This window comes from Malaclemys terrapin, chromosome 16 (assembly GCF_027887155.1).
Source record: "Malaclemys terrapin pileata isolate rMalTer1 chromosome 16, rMalTer1.hap1, whole genome shotgun sequence".
NCBI classification, from domain to species: Eukaryota; Metazoa; Chordata; order Testudines; family Emydidae; genus Malaclemys; species Malaclemys terrapin.
This window is the reverse complement of record NC_071520.1, coordinates 22,788,622-22,810,485: the sequence shown is the minus strand read 5'-3', so window position 1 is coordinate 22,810,485 and position 21,864 is coordinate 22,788,622. Positions and strand designations below refer to the sequence as shown.

The 21,864-nt window shown below is 46.0% G+C and overlaps 1 protein-coding gene across 2 annotated transcripts in view; it reads left to right on the top strand.

Moving 5' to 3' along the window:
* TMEM132C (transmembrane protein 132C) overlaps positions 1 to 21,387 on the top strand; it is a 310,537-nt gene extending 289,150 nt beyond the window's left edge. For both annotated transcript variants that reach the window (XM_054007021.1, XM_054007020.1), the window contains 4 exons: positions 6,575 to 6,780; positions 7,368 to 7,641; positions 8,771 to 8,962; positions 18,378 to 21,387. In XM_054007021.1, the coding sequence (XP_053862996.1) occupies positions 6,575 to 6,780; positions 7,368 to 7,641; positions 8,771 to 8,962; positions 18,378 to 19,577 (1,872 nt within the window). In that variant the 3' untranslated portion in view covers positions 19,578 to 21,387. The remainder of the gene's footprint in view (positions 1 to 6,574; positions 6,781 to 7,367; positions 7,642 to 8,770; positions 8,963 to 18,377) is intronic.
* The last annotated feature ends 477 nt before the right edge of the window (positions 21,388 to 21,864 follow it).

The following is a 21,864-nucleotide window of genomic DNA, read 5'->3' as shown; positions in this document are numbered from 1 at the left end:
TAGGTTAATGGACGCAGGCAGGACACCTACAGCTATCATAATGAGACATTTCTGTTCTGTACACTTTTAGTTCCAGGGCTTTATAGCTTGCAGACTGCTTAATTAAGGCTAAGCCAGACAGACTTTGTGATGTACACCAGGAACTGGACTGGTACCTTGCGAACTGGTGGTGCTCAGAAACTTTTACAAATGCCATATTAAAAGCTTCTCTCCTTTTCTTACTCCTTGTCTTTTAGAGCCCTGCCAGTGTGGGCCAAATTTAGAGCCTGTTTCCAGAGGTGAAAGAAGCTTGGGGAGAGTGAAGAAGCTTACATTAGGCTAAAAGAGTCTGTCCATCTCATTAATTTCCATGCCTTTTACAAGTCCTTCTTTCCACAGCTGGGTTACACAGATCTGAAATGGAGCAGATCAGTTTTTGATTCCAACCGGCTTGCAAAACCTAAGTGTCTTTGCTTCTGTTTGACACAAAATGTGCCTTGCAACGTGGCTGTGCCCGACTGTATCTTAATATAAATTGCTCGGGAATCTGCGTGGATACAAAATTTGTATTCCCATCCACCTGCGAACCGCAAACAGGGCCCACGGATATCCGCAGATACACCTCCACTCCGATATAACGCTGTCCTCGGGAGCCAAAAAATCTTACCGCGTTATAGGTGAAACCACGTTATATCAAACTTGCTTTGATCCGCCGGAGTGCGCAGCCCCGCCCCACCCCAGAGCACTTCTTTACCGCGTTATATCCGAATTTGTGTTATATCAGGTCGCGTTATATCGGGGTAGAGGTATATAAAGCGGATATCTGCAGATTTGCAGAGCTCTAGGAATCTGCAACAGAGGTCAAAGCCCCAAGACAGTCCTCTCTGGCACCTCCTTCTTTGTAGTGGAGGCTGAGTCCCGGTCAGAAGGTAGTGAGACTCTACGTGAGGACATTAGGCAGTATATGCTATGAAAGGCCTTCATCATCCTGTGACCGAGCTCACTGCAGGATAACAGCCTCAGTCCGCAGGCAAGGGAGAAGTATGGAGTCTTGTCTGTGTCCAGGGCCCTCAGTAAAGAATCCCCTTTATATTCATTACAACCAAGTTCTGTTTCTGCTTTATTAGCAGGGAGCTTGCATTCCCTCCCAAATCACAAAGTTCCAGTGTACTACGGCACAGTTCTCAAAGCGGCCGCAGGTCATGCTCTGGGGAGATGACTTGATGTTTCTGTTCCAGGCTGCCAGCTCGCTAAAATGTGGTTTATCACAGGATGAAACCATCCACGCCACTTGGAGCCTAAGTGGCCTTTGTTAGAAGGGAGCACAAAAAATAAAGCAAAGAGAAAGGAAGCGTCTGAGACATTTTGCTTAGCCCTGGCTTTTCGTCTCTCTCCTTTTTTTTTCTTTCCCTTTTTGGTCTAAAGTTAGAAAAATAACTAGGGAAGAGTAGCTGTAATGCCAACTTTAATAAGGAAGGAAAGTGCTGAAATGGCATCAGAGAGCTCCTTCAAATTCAAAACTTTTCGCTGATCCGCTACACCGAGTGGAGCAGATCATTTGCATAAAGGTGATGGCTAAGCAGGAGCTCTCTTCATCATCTCTCACCTTTTTAGATGCAAGAGATAAAAGGACGTTTCAAAGGGAAAATGTTTTCACGGTGAAAAATGTAAACACTGGAAGGTGGGGGAGGGGAGAGAGACTGATATCACCTGTTCACACAGACAAAGTCTCCAGCATCTCAACGTCTGTCATGGGCTCAATTAATTGTTGTGGACCAGAATCACAGACGGCGGGCGCTAGTCACGTTGCTTAAAGCACTTCTGGAAGGTGCTCAGATACCACAGTACAAGAAATAGACTAGAACTTCCCTATCGCTGTGCCTATAGGGAGATTAGAAGCGTGGCTGCAACATGCTTAAACATACCTGACCTTACCTAGGTGCAGCAGCACAGATGTCCGCACAGGCTCGCCACCTGAGAATAAACCCAGAGTCTGGGGCGGGCTTGTCCAGTCCCTGCTGAAGTCCGTGCTGCCCTGGCTTCAATTCTATTGCTAACTCGAGCAAGCTAGGTCAAAGCTAGCCATCGGGAATTAGGGTTTGCCAGTGCTGAGCCCGCGACTAGCTAGCTCCCTAGTGAGCACCAGAGAGGACACACAGCTGAATCACACTTGGCTTGCAGCAAAATCACCCGATTGGCCAGACCTCCCAGGCCTGCTCCTGCCCTGCCTCATTCCCAGTGACCCAGATCTGACCCTGGGCTCCAATTCCTGTCTTCGGTTCTAACCCCTGGCTCTGGCACCTGGCCTCTGACCCTGGGCGCCTACTCCTGCTGAAACCACTAGGCATGACTCCTGCTTTAACCACTATGCCTAACCACCCATGCCCCCATCGCTGACAAAACCTGCCTGAACCTGTACGCAGGGCAGCTAGCACATGCCGCTGCTGCTGCTCTTGCTAGTGCAGATACGCTACTATTTTTAGCCCGCTGTCTCGATGAGAGCTAGCCCGAGTATGTCTACATGAGCTGGGAATCACATCCCTGGCTCCTAGTGTAGACATAGCCATGCATATCTTCATGGGGAAGACACTGAATTAACCTAATGTCTGTGCAGAACAATGACCGGAAGACCAGTTTATACCCATCCAAAAAATAAGATGACTGGGATCTGATTTCCAGCTAATCTGATGTGATCTAAGGTAGTCCGTTCCTAGGTGACTCAGTCACACTTAGCGGTCCCCTGGCTCCTCCAGTAAGGAACCCGCAGTTGGTGTGAATAGCAGTTTTGAGGTTAGGTGCTGGTTAAACAGGGAGACTCTAGGCTATGCTAAATCCTGGCAGGAATCAGTGCATTTGGGTTTAGATCTGGGTTTGCTCACTGAAGCTGGGAAAACCTTTTTATTTTTTTTTATTTTTTTTTTTAAACATTGTTAGGTGAGAGAAGGAAGGAAGAAGCAATCTCGCTTTGCTTACGCTGCCATACAAAGCTGACCCAGGATTTTGTGATGACCAAAGCTGCAGACTATGCATGATTTTAATGGGGCATTTTCAGAGAGCCAGTGTCTTATTCTTATGCATGTGCAGAGACGTGTGCCTTGTGAATTGGGTGCTGAGATACCACCCTCTTCTCCCTTTCATCTGCTCTGAGACACTAGCTCGGGAAACATCACTACCACCCCGTGCTTCCCTGTGTGAAAATGCACTTCAAAAGCAATCCGGGCAGCCCCGAGAAGGATGGCTGCACGAAAGTGAAATAGTCAAAAATATTTTCACTGACAGTTGATAGCTTGGGACTTGCCCCCCCGTCCCATTGCTAGCGCTGTATTGGGAATATAAGAGCCAAAGATGGAGCATGTGTAAGTTACACATGCTCCATCTTTGGCTCCTATAGTAAGGGATGGTAAGGACGCTTGGACTTGGTGATAAGACCTTTTTTTTTTTTTTTCTCAATGCAAGTCAAAAAGGCCTGCCACTCTGGTTGACGCATACCCACTAATAAATATTAATCTGCATCAATTATATTAATAGCAGCTTGGTAGCTACGGTAGGCGCTTCCTTAAAATGCGAGGCTAGATACATTCATTTAGCCATTTGTTCTACAACAGCATTGCAAGGAAAGCTGGAGGTTGGACATCAGCCCAGAAGCATTTACAAATTGAGGATTTGCTGCTATTGTTGTTGTTTTTCCCTGATAGACACATTTGTTCGGTTCCCGACAGTGTTTGGCTTCTGCACCTATTAAATCATAGCTGTAGGTCCAGTACACCTGGGTCAGCCTGAAGGTGAACATTTTATCACAAAGCTTTGAGCCGCATACAGATGTCCCTCACGGTGAGTATATCACAGAGGATCTACTGTCCCGAAGCAGAATATACCTATGCAAGCCGCCTGCTAGAAAGAGAGAGAGAAGGCAGGGGAGAGGAGGAGGGAGGCATCAGATATCACCACCCCCTGCTAGCCCGGAGATATCAGAGTGGGAGTTATTGCGGCACCGAGCTGCCTAAATCCCCTTCAGGTTCCTCGCCGCAGCACGGGGGCCAGTCACTGCTGAAGGCCTCTCGCTCCCTGCAAGGGAATCTTCCATTCCACACTTACACCTTTGACCTCCCCCCTCTCCCCCCCAATGCCTTGTGATGCTTGCAACCGCGTTAGCAACATACAGTGCTGGTCCGCCTCCCCACGGGAGCCCCCTTGGGCCTGTGACAGCGGTGGCAGCAGAACAATGTGTAAAGACAGACGGGTCATGCGCTCTAGGGGGGTGATCACTTAAAGTCCCCTTGTACGCTTTACTGTAGAACTGCTTCAAACAGCACTAAGTTTAAATGCCCCAGCAGGGTCTACATGGACTAATAAATGCTCAATACATTAGTATTATACTCCTGTAAAGCACATTGCCTCCACACATAGACAAGCCCTGAGGCTCACAGCACCCCAACAAGTGCGTAAATATTGCCATCCCCATTTTGAGGATGGGGGAAACAGAGTTAAAGTGCCTTGCCTGAGACCACACAAGGCATCAGAGATTAGAACCCAGACGAGAGCCATGATTAGAAACAAGGACTTCTTCGCTCCCAGTTTTTTGTTCAGAGCAATAGACCATGTGCAATGATCTTGCAGTATATTATTCAGTAGCTATGTTCTCTGTGTGCTGTATAGAGCTCCAGGCAGAATGGGTGCTGGGCAAACAAAGATGACAAAGCTGGAACTGAAGCTGTGTAGAAGCCTGTCTGTAATTGTTGTTGTTTTCTTTAATAAATCCTCCTTTTTATGGTGGATTGTGATTCCTGATGTCATAACTCTATACAGAGGGGATAAAGTGTCACTGTTAACAGCACCATGAAAATCAAGAGTAACCATCTGGAACAAAGATCTGTATAGCTTACATGTGAATCTTATATAAGTAGCACATATGTCATTGCAGCACATGTGAGATATATGAGATAAGATATAGCTCATATACAAACTACTATGAAAATGTAATCCCTTTTGTAAATTACAGGCCACGCTCGTATGTAACATATACTAAAACAGGACACACTGTCCATCTATGTGAAAAAAGGAAACATTTCCCACCTTATGTCCGTTAAACATAACTTGGATAACATGAGGAAAAAAGGCTAAGCAAACAGATGGGTCCTGTATTGTACTAGATAGTATGGCATCCAGTGAGTAGAACTCACTTACAATCGTTCAAGATGGTTGTGGTGTATCATTTCATTAAACTGTGCTCAGATTATGTTCTCTGAGGTCTTCCCTTGAAATATTTCTCCTGACTACTATACCAGAAAATGAGCAGTGCCTATACTACCAGAGGATACAGATTGGACATGTGCTGTATAACTAGGAACAGTTTAGCATATCTAGCCCTTATGTTTATCCATGGTCATAGAGGGCACCCATCCATTTGATTAGCTTGGGGACTTGAGCTATTCCATGTGATAAGCATCATTTGAATAAAGTGGTATGGGGAAAGACAAAATCAAAGGGAGCAGATGATGGTATAAATAGATGTTCAGGTGGGAGGGCCATTACCGGTGCTAATGACATTCATTACAGAAGATGAAATAGGTTTCTGAAGGGGAGGGAGAAAGCATGTGAATTGAAGATATCTGTTGGGTTTACTTGTAATTTCTGCAGACATGCCAGCTCATTTAGTAATGCAACAGCTCCCATTGCTAGCCACTTAATGTATGATTAATGTGCCGCAAGATTTCCCCAGACGTTTATGACACCTTTAGGAATAGATTTGACAATGACTTTATCACACCGAGCCACTTCATACTATCTGCATCCCTCTTAATGATTTATATATTCTGGAGGGATTCTATTCCATCCCACTAGTACTCAGTAAGGTAATAAATGAGAAAACTCAATGGTCTGTAAATTACAACATTGATTAAAGAAGTGATTACTGGTATAACTCTTACATGACTATGCTAATGCTTGCTTATATTTCAGGACAGTATTTACATGTTAATGATAAATCTACTGCAGTGTTTAGAATTACTTTATGGCTTTAATCAAAATGTAAACATTTATAAACAGATAATGTTTATTGCAGAGGAAATGAATGTGTTGTTGTTTCCATTCTCCGTCTGAAATCCACTCCAGAGCCAGCTTCATCCTCGGACTGATGTGTGACACTAACAGTGTCACACCAGACTGAAGGTGAAAACTCTGGTCGGGGTAGAGTTTATAATTGCTGTCTGCATCCAACTAGTCCAGTTTGGGGTTGTTAGCTTTCTTTTGGCCATGCGGTGAAGGAGTCTCTCTCATTATAAATTCCATAGAGATGTGATCAGCTAGTGGCTCATTGAATAACAAATAGAAAACCCAGCCAGCGGCTTCAGAAATCATATCCAGTCTTTAGGCATCTCTAGCATAATTATGCCTTCTGAGCCGGTGGAGGATTTTTGTGTTCAGCTGGTTCCATTGTAAAACGCCATCATTAACATGCGTAAGGAGAAGGGAGCCTTTTTTGTTTGTTTTTGTTTTTCAGACGCCAGGTTTCCACTTTGAGCCTGCTTTGTCGCAGCGATTACCTTCTCTTCTCTCTCTCTCTCTCTCTTTTCCCCTCTACCTTCCTCTCCTTTAGGTTTCTGACAGATGTGACTATGTGTTTGTCAATGGCAAAGAAATGAAAGGCCAGGTGGATGCGATAGTGAATTTCACATACCAATATCTGAGCGCCCCTCTGCAAATCACAGTCTGGGTTCCACGCCTGCCTCTTCAGATTGATATTTCGGACACGGAGCTAAGCCAAATAAAAGGCTGGAGAGTCCCCATTGTCTCCAATAAGAGGTGGGTTTAGTCGCTTAATTTATATCAGGCATTTTCTTGCAATGAATGGAGCTAATTTTAAGCCCAGGAAGAACAGCTCACGGTACAGAGGTTGCATCTGGATCCCAGCTTCCCCCCAGGGTAGTCAGTGGTTTTCAATAGGGTATGTGCTCCGAAGTCATTTACTTACCTAGATGGTCCAGTGGCAGAGTTTGGATTTGAATCCAACCCATAGTTCAAGGGAGACTGGAAGTGGGATTTGGTTCTGACCCGTCTCTGCATTCTGGTATTTCAGTGGAGATCTTCAAAGATAAGACACCAATATCATACACCTATCACGATCGCCTGTGTAATGCCAAGAATCAGCAACGACACTTAAGGGCGTGTACCTGTGTGCTATAGCATGCAATAGTGACTCTCGGGCTCCATATGCACTGATCGAGTCTGTTCAGTTGATCGTTTTTTTGTTCTGAATTGATTTTATTCCAGGAAGTGTTTTCCTTGCTTAGCACTTTGCTCTTAGTTTTCGCTGCAGGGAAAGAGACTATGAAGGAGTTTTGTCCTCAGATCTTTTTTTTTTTTTATGCTTCCTTTTTCTTCTTTTCAAGACCCACGAGGGACAGTGATGATGAGGATGAAGATGAGCGGAAGGGAAGAGGCTGTGCGCTCCAGTACCAGCATGCCATGGTGCGAGTCCTTACTCAGTTTGTCGCGGAGGACTCTAGCCCTTGGAGTCAGCTGAACTACTTGCTGGGTTCTGACTGGCAGTTTGACATTACAGACCTGGTGATGGATTTTATGAAGTTGGAGGAGCCTCACATTGCCAGGCTACAAGAAGGAAGGATTTTGATTGGACAAGAAGTGGGGATGACAACGATCCAGGTACGTACACTGAACTGTTCTGGGTTCTACCATTCCTGCATTAACACCTACGTGATCCTGGAAGAGCCAGCAGTGTTCTGCTAAAACAGCACTGCTTTGGAATGTAATAATCTGTTGTAGCAAGGCTGTGGCCTCCTAGAATTTCACACACATACATTCCATCTCCAGTCAGTTCGAACAAATAAAGCAAAAGCCCCCGCCATTGTAGTGAGACAGATCAAAACCTGTACTTCAGCCACCCTTACCGGACAGGTCTTGCACCTGTGAAGATCTTAGTAAACATCCTGCTTTCCCCCACAGCAGGAGGCTCCCCCTACAGTTCAACTAGCGGAACTGCTGCTTGGAGACAGAGGGCCTGATTTTCAGAGATACCGAGCACCCATAACTCTAATGGGTGTCAACTGGAGTGGAGGGTGTTCAGTGCCTGTGAAAGTTACTCATAGGCCAGATTTTTAGCTGGTGTAAACTGAAGACCATAGTGCTATGCTGATTTCCACTGGCTGAATATTTGGCCCTCAATGTCCTGTTTGGAGTCTCAGCAGAGTTTAGTGCACAAACTGCAAATGTAGCCACAGACTGTGGGTGGGAGAGACTGTGTGTGTTTGAGTAGCTTGTAGAACGTTTGGAGGTGGATAGGGAGTAGCCATTTGCATCAAAGGGAACAATTTCCCACTTGAGAATGGGCTGCATGATCCATTAGAAACTTCAGGGACAGAGAAATGGAAATGGAAAAATGAAGGACAAATCCTGGAGGGTGCTGAGAGCCTCCAGCACCCTTTGAAGCCATTGAGAGTTGAGGAGGCTCAGCCCCTTGCAGGATCAGGACCAAAATTAGGAGGGAAAGGTTGTATTATTTCCAGGCTTATGCGAAAGTAGTGGAAATAATGGGAGTAAAATAAGATAGCTCCCAAAGAGGTATTTGATACAGTGGCTTTGAGCTATAATCTCTCCATCGGATGGGTTCTCTTTGCTTCCTGCATGAAACCAGTCTGTCCTCTCCAGGTACTCCTGCACCCAGTTTCTGTGCCCGAAGCAAGGCTTTTGGGGCAGGAGCAGATGAAGTGGTGAGACGGGTCACTGCCGGTGTTTAACCCTTTCCTGACGCTGTTCCCTTTCTGTTTCTCCAAAGGTTTTTTCTCCTCTGTCGGACTCCATTCTGGCAGAGAAGACGGTGACGGTGCTCGATGACAAAGTGACCCTAACAGACCTCGGGGTGCAGATGGTGGCTGGGCTGTCGCTCTTCCTTCAGCCAAGCCCGGCAAATAACCGAGCTATTGTGGCTACAACCATTGCTCAGGAGGTGCTTCATACCCCAAAACAGGTAGTGTGCACTCCGGTTCTCCTTGCTGCTGGCATGTTGGGTGGGGCCGTGGGTCATCCCTGCAGAGCTCTGATGAAGTTGCCTCCCCCTTAGCAAGTTTTTAGGGGAAAACAGCATAGACTTTAAGTGACGGGTATAACACAGTTTTATAGCCATACCTCTCCAGCAGAGGGCACCCTGACGGTGGCTTCTTTTTTCTTCCCGCCTGCAAATTTGGGCTTAGCCCTTTGGAAAAGTTCCAAACCCAAACGTTCCGACTTGCACGTTGTCTGTCTTTTCAAAGGCTCCCGTGAAAAACCGTGACCTTTGCAGCTCTCCTAAGCCTTTCTTATACTTGTTTCACAGGCCATCCATGCTCTCTGTTTGCCAGGAGCAATGCTCTTGATCTCCATGTCAGAGAGCGGGAGAGCCCCATGCTTCAGGGTGATTTAATATTTGGGAGCGCCATAAAACAGCCATGGGAGAAAGACGAGCTTGTTCATTTTCCTGTTGGAGCAACAGCAGGCAGCCTGGCTCCCCTATCTTCTTTTATTCTTCAGGCTGACTCAAATGGGTTAGTTGTTCAGCTCATTACGGGACACCGGTGTGTCGATCCTGCTTAATTCAAAGCCGGCACGTTTTCAGACCAGCCGAGGGAAGGGTCTCAAGCGGTGAATTTCAGGTCACATAATCTGTACGGATACGAGGAGTGTAAAACAGCACCAAATCGAGGCAAATAGTTGCCATAGAATAGATTAAAAACAAGGGAGTCAGCAGCAATGGAAGTGACAAGGGCCTGTTCAATCCTGATTTCACTCAGCGGAGTAGAATACACTTATTCAGGGCTGTATAATGCCATCTGCAGCCACTGCTCTCACAAAACCACTGTTTCATTCCTCGTAAATAGGGAAGAGCTCGGTTCAGGTTTTATGGCCCATTTTCATGCTGATCACTATATCATTTTCTGGAACGCAAGAATAATGTCGATTGTTTTATAACTCGGTAGTTAGTGGCAGGATGACATCCCAGCTCGAAGAAGGAAGTGCTGCCCATCTGTTTAATTTACTTCATCCTGTAATCATCTGAGTCTTATGTAATTAACCCATTTGTGCCCTTCTTCGGGGCTTCCTTTTGGAAACCGCTCTTCTCGACAGATGCCGAGTCGGAAATTGAAGAAGCCAAAGCTAGAAACAAATCAAACCTAGTTAGAGGGCGTAGGGCAGCGTGGGATTTTTCTCCTGCAGCTTGGCTGGGAGTGTCACATGCCGGCTTGAGAATAAAACAGCCTGTGGGGCAGCAGGGGTTGCATATCTCAATGCAGTGTGCAAAGATATTTACCAGCGTGAGTTTATGAGCATGGGAAGGCTCTGACCAATGCCTCCTGAATATTGTTCAGCTGAACAGTGTGTTCATGTTGCTGTACCTGCTGTACGCTCTTCCTCTTCCCGGCTCTGCGGTGTAGCCCCACTGTATTCTGCTGGGAGTGCACCCATCAAGAAGCAAGAGGCAGCCAAGCACCCTTCCCTTAACGAGGACTGGCTGCTCCACCCCCCATCTCCCACAGTCCCTCACACCTCCCCAGCCTGGAAGCATAGAAGCTGCTAATTCCCTTCCAGCTCTCATTGCTACTAGCAGGAAGGAGCAAGGAAAGAGAGGCCAGAGAGTTCTCAGACCAGGGCCTGGAAAGCCCCAGGTAACCTGGTTGCAAGTAACAACCTGGGTTAGTGGCTGCCTTTCCTATCCCTCCCACTCGCTCCTGTCCTGCTCTCTGGGCTTCCACCTGCTGCTGCTGTAAACCCAGCTGCCTTTTCCATGCAGTTCCCCATCTGCTGCTTCTGTCTTTGTCCTTGCAGCCCCTCCAAGCTGGAGGGCGTGTGCATGCCCCCCACACCCTGCCTCTGCCTTTTTCTTCCCGTCCCCACCCCCACCTCCCGAGCTAAGGGTGAGGAGGCAGAGTGTTTTATATGCTTCCAAGCCGCGTGCCTCCCTCCGGGCTCCCCCGTTGGGCTGATTGCTGCCCTCAACCCGTGTAGTTCATGCACTCGAGTTCTCCGCGGCTGCCTGATCACCAGCAGCTCCTCTGCTGCCCAGCACAGCCTGCCCTTTGCAGCGGCTCTGAGAGCATTCTGTACCTGCACAGCTATGGTGTGAGGGCAGCCACTGAATCCTAGAGGTACAGGTTTCTGAATTGCTAGCACAGTTGGCCATTATTCCCCGCCCGCAATGGAAAGGGTTTGACGGAGGACTGGCCGGAAAACAAGCATTCCGTTTCATGAAAAATTTCAACCTTTTGACATTTGTTTTCGTTCCTTAGCAGGACAAACCTGAGGCCTTTCAAAATCTTTCATGAAAGAACATGACAGACTCCAGAATAACCAATAGCGCAGTGATTAGGGTGGTCACCTGGGATGTAGGAACTCTGGGTTCAGGTCTCTATTCTGCCTGAGTCAGAGCAGGACTAGAACCTGGGTCTCCCATGTGAATGGCTTTAACCCGCTGGCTGTAGAATCAATTTCTCCTGTTGAAGCTGTTCCACTTTTTTTATGAATAATTAAATATTCATTGGACCAGAAGGTGAGACTAACAGGAAAGCCCTCACCTGGGATGTGGAAGGTCCAGGTCCAGGTCCCTCCTCCAACTCGGGCAGAGTAGGGACTTGAACTAAGGTCTACATCCCAGCTGAGTGCCCTAACCACTGGGCTCTTGCCTGTTCTGGGGGCTCTGGTTCTCTTTCCTTTCGACCTGAAATTCCCCCATGGACCAGAGAAATTTTCATCAAAACTCTCACATTTCTGCAAAAGGTTTTAGTTTCAATGAATCGACATTTTCCAACCAAAAAAAGGTTTTAATTGACAAATTCCCAACTAGCTCTAGTTTGAGGCTTCTAATCCAGCAACTTTCTCCTCCATAAGAAGAATCGAGAGTTTCATCCAGCCTATGGTCAGGGCTGGCACTTCCATTAGGCAACCCTAGGCGGTCGCCTAGGGCAGCAGGATTTGCGGGGCGGCATTTTGCTGCCCTCGGCGGAAATTTGGCAGCGGGGGGTTCTTCTGCTCCGGGTCTGCGGCGGAAATTAGGTGGCGGGTCCTTCACTCACCCCGGGACCCGCCGCCAAAGTGCCCCGAAGACGCGGAGCGGAAGGACCCCCACCACCGAATGCTCAGAGGAGGAGCGCTGCCGCCTAGGGCGGCAAAAACTATGGCGCCGCTCCTGCCTATGGTGACTTTATTTAATGGGTCACTGCTGAGGCCAATAAGCCAGACCTTAAACCCCACCTTTATGATCCATTCATCTGTTCTCATTGTCCTGATAAAAACTCCACCTCCAAATCTTTACTCTGTTCTTACTCAGTCCTTGCTTGGAGTAACATTAAGTTTCTATCAGTTTTCTGTGGTGCCTCTTAAGATCTGATCCTGCTCCCACTGAAGACAATGTACAACTCCCACTGACCTCAGTGGGACTAGGATTGGGCGTGTCTCCTGTATGAGGTGTCAGACAGGATTTGCTGAATACATTATGATTTTTTTCCTTTTACTTTGTTCGTGGGAGTTCAGCTTCTGGTTCTGTAACACAGTCGCCCCGCCAAGAAGTCCCAGTATTTGCAAATGCGATCGATGTCCTAACACAGCCAAAGAGCAGCACAAGAAACCAGTGGCACTCTGGACATTATTTGCAAAGGATTCATTTCATTTATTTGACTTTTTTTTTTTCTTTTGAGTTAGAACAGTAAAAAGGACCCAGGCACAGGCTTTGAGCCCCCAGCAAAGCAAATACTTAGACCAGTCATTCCACCCCTTCTACCAGGCACCAGAATGTCATCAGATACAAACACCCCCTCGCATCAGTCTGTGCCGCCATCCAGCAACCGCTCTTCATAGGCCAGGTGAAACAAAGTGACCCTGTAGCATGTCCTGAAAGTCAGCCAATCTGGGCCTTTTCGGACCCGGGACAAAAGGACATTTCCAGAGCTCCATGGCCCTTATGGAGAACTCTGTAGCGTAGTGAGGGGAATCCAGCATCAGTGCCTACAATGCTACAGATGTGTTCAGTGGATGGTCAGAGGCCATTTAGGGCTTTATAGGTCAAAACCACCATCATAAAATCTGCCTGACAGTTCACAGACAACCAATGTCCCAGAGTGCCGGTGTCATTATATGCTATATACCTCTACCCCAATATAACACTGTCCTCGGGAGCCAAAAAAATCTTACCACGTTCTAGGTGAAACCGCGTTATATCAAACTTGCTTTGATCCACTGGAGCGTGCAGCCCCGCCCCCCGGAGCACTGCTTTACCGTGTTATATCCAAATTTGTGTTCTATCGGGTCGTGTTCTATCGGGGTAGAGGTGTATGTATATGACATGCCACTCACCAGCCAGCTCTAGCTTCTGAATCCAAGTTGCCTTTTGGTGTTTGAACGTTCAGAGCTGGTCAGTTCAGCTGGGTGGGATATACACACTGAGAACCAAATACCTATATTTGTGATCAGACTGTGCAGAAGAGTTTTGAAGCTTTGCAAATTTGCAGCTATGAAAGGTCGGAGGTATGGTCAGGGCCGACAAGAGTTGGGGGGGAAGCCGGTATAAATTACTGGGGCCCGACGGTCTGGAAGGGGGCCCAGCTTTCCCACACCCCCTCGTCAGCCCTGTTTAGCCAGTCCACCCTTGCTGGGGGGGCCGAAAAAAATTTTCACCGGGGCCTGAACCCGCTCTCGGTGGCCCTGGGTATGGCTGAATGGAATCAAGGCCTTAGGCTCCATGACAGATTTGTGAACTGTAAGGGACAGATTTTCCCCCTACTGTTCCACCGGCTCTAACTATAACATGAAGAAAACAGGGGAGATAAAGTCATTTACAAAAGGGAAAATACTGGTTGGCTTTATAATTCAGGCAAATTTATCAGATGGCATCTCCAGACTGATCAGCAGCTACGAGGAAGCAGAGGTGTGATTGCACACTGAGATAGGGGGTGGTGCTGAAGAGGTCAAACTAACATAAATAGGCAAAGCATGCTAGTCTGGCTAGGGTGGAAGAGGAGATTAGAGAAGCATGAAGAAAAACATGACCAAAAAGTTCTTGGTGAGTGTGGCGGTGCTTCACATACACAGGGAACCTGCATGTCATTTGGAAATCAACAGCTGCTGTGGGAAGCAAATTCTTCATCGCTTCTGAATCGGGTTCAGAGTGATCTGATGTATGGTATCTGACTCACCTCCAATCTCTCTAGTTACCGTATAAATAATCCCATCTTCTGAGGGATGTTGACAATAACGGGAATTTGTGGTTTGTTTGTTTATAAAGAGCACAACTGAAAGAAAGGGGGATGAAAACTGGTAACCCCACAAGCTATTTGTTTATGCTTATTAATTAATGAACACAGGGATTTGTCACCTTCGGCATCCGACAGGGCAGCAGCTTTGCTGATAATAAGGTTTCAATCCATCTTCATCTGTTGATAGTAATTGGAGGCCCTTGTCAGAGATTTGGAAGGGATTTATTGATGCGGTACATAGGATTTGCAGAAACAGCTCTTTGAAGGACATGGCACTAAATCATTTCTATTTTTTTAAGCCTTTCAGAATTTCTGATCATTTGGGAAATTTGCTTCCTTCCCTTGCATTCAGCTTGCCTTTAAGAGAAAGAATCAAGAAGAGGATTTTGTGCCAAATTGCTTATTTGAGCAGATGAAATGTATTTTGGCAGGATTGGGGGAATTCTCTTTTTTTTCCCCTTATAATTCAGATTCTCCACTGGCCACGTGTGACAGTTTTCTATGTAATTGGCTCTTTATAGAGAGGATCCCTTAAAATTTAAAAATTCGGTGCAGATTGAAAAGAATAGCAGGGAGTCTTGGTTAATTGGAGTAAATCATATTTGTGGTCTTAAACCTCAAATGGCTGCCCGTGTACTCTTCTTCCCAAACACCAGGCTTGTGCTTTTGTGGGGACAGAGAAAGCCAGTAGCTCCTACCACGACGCTTCCCACTTGTTGTCAGTGGCTTACAACTTTACCAAACTTTAACAGCTTGAGCTGAAGTTTCCCATGCTGGGTGCCTGCCCCAGGCTGATTTTTTTTTTATATACAGCCAAAACAGCTCAGCCATTTCTGAGAAAGAGGCTAGCGAAATCCACATTGTTTTGCTCATCCTAAAAACTTCTGGTGACCTTTCCTTTAAAATGCTCTGCCATCCCACGCTTTGGAGCAGGGACTTTCCGTAAGAAGGGTGGCCTTTGTGTCAGAAGTCTGTTGCCTCCCACATGAAAATCTGTCCCAGTTTGGCCAAGTGTTAAGATCACAGTTCACACATGCTCAGTGAAGACTTTGTAGATTTTAGCAGCCAACTTCCGTGAAGCTTCCATTCAGGCTGGGCATGCTGCAGGGCCGGGCGGAGCAGGGTGTTCTCTGCAATTGCAGCTGAGGGCGCTGCTCTGGGTTGTGCTGGGTCCAGGCCCCTGAACTGAGAGCGGGGAGCCTATCACTCCTGTGCTCTCAGTGCCCCCCCCCCTCCCGGGCTCAGGCAACTTTGAGGAAGAAGCTGCCTGATTTGAATGCAGAGGGGGCAAAAGCCAGGGGGCTGAGGAGAGAAGTAGGTTGGGACCAGGAACTAGGGGGGCTGCGACTAGACCCGGGGAGAGGGAGAGGAAAACTGGGACTGTCCAGGCAAGGGAACTGGAACTGGAAGCTAGAGAGAGAGAGGGGACAGGGATGGGACTCTGACCCGTAAGTGGTGGGGAAACTGAGATAGGATGAGAAGTGAGGTGGAGACTGGGACTGGCTGGCCAAGGAGAGTGGGGTGGCGGGCAGGAGGTGAGGGAGAAAAGAGACGGATCTGACCAGGAGCCAGGTGCGGAGGGAGTACTGGTACTGGCTGGGTAAAGAGATTGGGAAAAGGAGCTGGTGGGAGGATTGGCCCAGGGAGGAAAATGGGGATGGGGAATGTGGAGGGGACCAGAGGCTAGAGTCGGGGAGAGAGACAGATCAAGTGAGGAGCTGGGAAAGGGGGGAACAGAGAATGGCTGGGCAAGGAGCCTGGAACTGGTGAAGTGAAGGAGACTGTCTGTAGTACTCCTGCCTCACCTGTTGCAGAAGTTGGAATGTATGTAGCGAATGGGGCAGGAGATTGCAGGATGAGAAAGGATGGTCTCATGATCAAGGCAGTTGAATGCTGCCCGGCAGAACTGGATTTTATCCCAGCCTCCGCTACAGAGGGCCAGATTTTTAAAGGTGTTTAGGCACCTAACTCCCGCTGATTCCCATTGATGAAGTTCAGAATCCAGCTCTCCTGAGTCCCAGTCTAATGTCTTAACCACAAAACACCCCTCCCACTTTTTTGTCATTCTGTCTCTACTGCCCTCTCTGGTTCCAAAAAAGGAGCCATTGAGAGATGATCTCAGTGCCATTTGAGTTCCTGCTGCAGTTTTCACTAGTACGTTTCTCATTAAAGATGGTCATTTTACCTTTCATATGACTCAATGCCAAAAAAGCAGGGAAAAAAACACTCATTGTTCCAGGTGTAATGGAGAAGCAAAATATCAAGTGTGCCAGATCACCCAAAGACGAATGGAGATGGGTTCCCCCACACACACACACGATTCCATGGGAAGAATGTTCTTTCTCTCCCAGAGCTGGGTTTGCTACTGCTAGAACTTTCCAAAAAAGTTAAACTTCCCCACAATGACAAAAGCCTACAGTGACCATGCTGCAGATGGGGGTTTGATTACAGCACATATTGACCTACCAAAGCTAGCCTTGATCTAGTTAGTGCGAGTACCAATAGCAGTGAAGCCGTGACAGCACGGGCTAGCCACCCAAGTATGTACCCAGGGTCCCAGGCAGGCTGGAACAGCCCATGCTGAAGTCTGTGGTGCTGCAGACTCGCTGCTATTGTTACTCGTGGCTACATTAAAATTAGCCTGGGTATGTCTACAGATACTGCAATCCCTCTCCCCAGCCCCCAGTGGCAGTGCAGATGTACCTAAAAGTGATGCTCTGCAGTTTTGCACTAATTTATTCAACCATCTCAGGTTTGTTTCATAAAAGATCCGTTGTTTTAATGTCCCTTCCGGCCTCGCACTTTTCAGCATTGCTACAGCTTCCGAGTTACCCTGGCTCTATTTCATCACTGTGTGCAAAGCATGTCTGAATCACCAAGTACTTTGCCCTCTTTCCTGTTGTGCCACAATATATTTTTCCCTTGTTTGGTCCCCAAAGAGCTTTCTGATAGCACTTGGAAAATTAAATATTCAGTGCATTCCAACCTTCTGCACAGCTAAATGCCCCTTGCTGTTTTCATTGAAAAGCTTTAAATTTAAGTAGAAGGGTAGCAATTCCCTTTGTTTATAACCATAGTGTAACAAATTGTAACCAATTGAAAACAATATTGGGTTGTAAATTTGTATTATGATTGGACATTAAAAGGGTGGCGATGCTTTTCCCCATGGTGATTTTCAGCCCAATTGTTTTGATGTACCTGCGTGTAAAGTTATTAAGGACATTTGCAGTGTAAGTCTTGGGAAGAATAGAATTTCACTTTCATGTGTAGCTGCATTTCAGCAGTCTGCCTGCACGTATGCTAACTAAACAAACTAGACATAGAGCAAATGAAAAAATAAAGAAATCTCCTGCAAAGAAAGCTACTGAGACGTGGAGAAGTAAATATCTATATCATCTGGATGAGACTCAAATAGAAAACAAGTTCGCCTCTTGACCTCTAGCATTCTGTTTGCTTCTAATGGTGACTTCTAATGGTACTACCTGCAGGGAGCAAACACAGTCCAATTAAATCCAAACCATTTGTATATCGTTATCATGGAGATCACAGCAGAACCCCCACATCCTGCCTTGGCTGACATGGAAATGTAATGGGGTTTACAATTATTTTCAAGGGTAAAGTGTGTTTAGCTAAAAACAAACAGTTCTCATGCAAAGTAACAACTGTTTTGCAAGTCTTTTGTTTCCTTTCAGGTGACCCATTTTCAAGACATTGTGGCATCTCTCCTCTTCCCTGCCGCAATATTTATGCCCTGTTTAATTTGACTGCTCCGTGTGACATATTTGCATGGGGAACAACAGGAAAATAAGTGTTCTGTCAAGTGCTTCCAGTACTTTTTCTGTTTTGTCTCTTCCAGTTTTCATGCGACCGGAATGGGTGTTTTTTTTTTAATGGGTGTGTTGTTATTACGATCTCCCCATATCAATTATTTCACATTTCCATTTGCAAAACCTTTCCATGAAAGACACCGCTGGGATCTTTAATGAAAAATGTGACCAATTTTCTGCCCCATCGGTCAAGACTCAGCTTGTTTTCAGTGTAGTACGGAGCCAGTGCCTCCTGTTTTGTTCAGCTGCATTTCAGAGCCGGGAAGATTGATGAGTTGCAATCAGCTGAGCTGTTTTATTTAAGGCCCTGTCTTTAACCATTTCCCTCTTCTTTTAGGAAGCCATAGTAAGCATCTGGATCCAGTTCAGTGACAACTCAGTTACTCCGTTAGACATTTATGACCCCAAGGACTTCTCCCTTTCTGCCATGTCGCTGGACAAATCCGTTGTCTCAACCCATCAGAGCACTGCCTGGAAATGGCCGGTCGTGGCAGCAGAAGGTGAAGGGCAGGGCACATTGATCAAAGTAGACATGATGATCTCTGAAGCCTGCCAGAAGTCCAAGAGGAAAAGCATCTTGGCCACAGGCAACAGCAACATCAAAGTGAAGTTCGGCCAAAATGATGCCAACTCCAACACCGGCGGAGATTATGATGCCGATGAGATTGAAAACCATGCGAGCGACCGGCGGCAAAAGGTGTCAGATCAAGAGCGGTACGGGCAAGATGGGCGATACTATGGGAGCTCTTCGGCAGAGCGAGAGGAAAGTACCGTCAGAAAAGTCAGTACCACTGCAAAGTCAATGCTCAAAAACAAAGTCTTGAAAAACAATAGGCTGGATGGAAGCAAACTCTCGGATGATGGCCAGCTGCAGAACATTCCCATAGATTTCACCAACTTCCCTGCTCAAGTAGACCTCCCGAAAAGCAATGGGGGCATGGAGGAGAATGACCTAGTGCAGACGCCCAGAGGCCTTAGTGATTTGGAAATTGGGATGTACGCTCTGCTGGGGGTCTTCTGCCTGGCAATTCTTGTCTTCCTAATAAACTGTGCAACGTTTGCATTGAAATACCGGCACAAGCAGGTTCCAGTGGAAGGGCAAGCCACCATGACCCACTCCCACGACTGGGTCTGGCTCGGAAATGAGGCGGAGCTGCTGGAGAACACAGCCGACGTGTCACCTCAGCAGGACGAGCACACCACTATTATAGACCGAGGGATGGGCCATGAGGAAAGCAACCACCTCCTCAATGGTGGCACTCAAAAGAACATTCAGAGCCAGATCCATAGGTCTGCTGACTCAGGGGGGAAGCCAGGGAAAGAGCAGAAAACGGAACCTTTGCATTCCCCCACATCCAAACGAAAGCGGGTAAAATTCACAACCTTCACCACCATCCCACCCGATGATGGTTGTCCCACCGTCAACTCTATCCTAAGTAGCAATGATGACGATATTAAATGGGTGTGCCAGGATATGGACCTCGGGGACTCCAAAGAGATAAAAAACTACATGGAGAAGTTCAAAGACAAAGTGTAGCTCCTGTCTGGTTTTCTGGGTTTAACCACACCTTGATGCCTTCAGTTCTACAGTATATATTGGGAGGCACTGAAAAGGGGAGAAGGAGGGGATCAGTAGGGGGAAAAAATCGACAACAAGAAGAAGGCAGTTTCTGTAATCAGGGAAAGAAATTTGTCAAACTGTCCATGGCTTTGGGTTTGTTCGTTTGTTTATTTTTCTCCAACAGCTGCTCGTGGATTTGGGCAGTCAATGGAATGCAAATCGCAGAAGGGAGTAAGGAAACAGATTAACCAATACGATGAACTGGGCACGGTGAGGTTGTGAAAATTTATCTGATGGGTCAAAATAATAACAACAATATTACAGACAAGGTACCAAAAAATTTTGTTTTAAAAAAAAAAAAAAGTGAGAGAAAGTTAGTTAATAGAAAAGACAGAGAAACAGTCACTTTTTAATGCTTGTAATACAAAAGTATGACCCAGGAAGAGACAGTTTAGAGTGTTACCCAAGCAGTTGCTTTCTGTTCCCTCATCTGAAGGGAAAACATGTCCCTGGCATTAAATATGGAGCAGAAAGAGATTATCTGATATATTTTTATTTTTCCATCTATTTTCCAACCCTTGTCGCTTTCTTTAAAATGAGTCTAAAAAAAAAAAATCCAGTAGGTTCTTTATGGACCAGGAAATAATAGTTTTTCTTAATTAGCTAATAATAATCTTCTTTGTCATTTGAAGAACTCAGAGGACGAGCAAAAACTAATAATTCCAACATGGCGTCTCTTCTGAAACCATGAGTCTCGGCTGTTTTGTGCTAGCTAGAAACTTGTTCTGTTTGGAGGAAGATTTAATTTTGCTTTTGGGTGTCGGTTGGTTGGTTAAGTTTCCACAACCAAAGTTCCCATGTTTCACCAAGGGAAGATGGTGCTGTTCTATGTTTGCATTTAAAAATAATAAACAATAGGAATGACCAGATGGTGCATACATACCGAATATAAGACCAAGACCATCAAAGCCCACATATGTGCACAGCCTAATTATTATTTTTTTGCCAAGTCAGTGAATTCATAATTTGTCCTGTATTTTGCTCTGTTCATCTTTTCAATGCCACCAGTTCTCATGGGGGATTGGGAGGGAGGGTGGGGAGTGGTACTCACAAATAGAGAAGCAGGTTGTCCCAAGCCCATTTTATTTCCTCAAATTAGGGGAGCGGAGTTTTTGGATGGATAACATTAGTTTGGAGAAAGAGAAATTCAAATGACCAAGGATCAAGAGATATCTGGGTCTACTTTATTTTCATTTGTTTCCGTTGGACCAGCACAAACTGGAAAATCTGTTACATTGAAAATCAGCTGTTTTTAATAACAAAATATGAATTCGGCAATGCATCCGGAACAAATAGGAGATAAAGGCACAAATAAATGGGTGCTGTTCCACTGACTTTAATGTCAATTTATACGAAATGAGGATATGGCTCAGAATCTAAATGATGGGGGAAAACCACACTCAGAAAACCTATTCATAATCCAAAAGAAGTCCTCATGTCAAATCTTTTTTGGAAAGCAGTGTTATGGCTTGACTGCTAGCAGGGAGCACTTGCATTGTTTGTCAGCCCTGTCTTTACCCATTGATTCCGTTGATTTTTTTTTAATTACTAAACTCAGTAGGTCTCTCTTTTATTTTTTTCTTTACTTGGACGACATGGACCCTGCCACTTGATAACATAGAAGGAGGTTTTAACAAGATATGCCTAGTATGCATTGTAGACTGAAAGAATGTAATATTTATTTATACATGATATATAAATTGTAATTAAAATGCTTTACATGGCCTGACAAGTTAATCTCTTTGGGGGGGGGGGCTGTTTCTGTCTTTTTTTTTTTTTAAACAAAAAAATAACAAAAAAAGCACACAAAAAAACCCCACTCCACCCTCCCCTGGCCTAATTGCTGAGAAAATGTATAAACTTCTTTTTGAAGAGATTATAGAAGAATGTAGAAGTTTTACTTCTGCCTCTGATCTATTTGTTGTAACCCATTCCCCTCACCCCACCCACTCTATGGTGATGATGATGGATGGCAGGAGAGGACAGCAGGCCGACAGATTTTGAGGCAGTGTCATTATTAATCATGCTCATCTTCATCATCAGCATGACCAGCTCCAGAAAATTTGCTTCTGACGTGTGCAACTTTTTTGCAGCCAGTCATAAGTAATTGTGCTGCTTCTGGGGTTGATACGCGAGCTTGGATGTAGGGATGTTGCATTGATGAATAACTGACATTTACAAAGCGCGTTTTATCCCAAAGGAA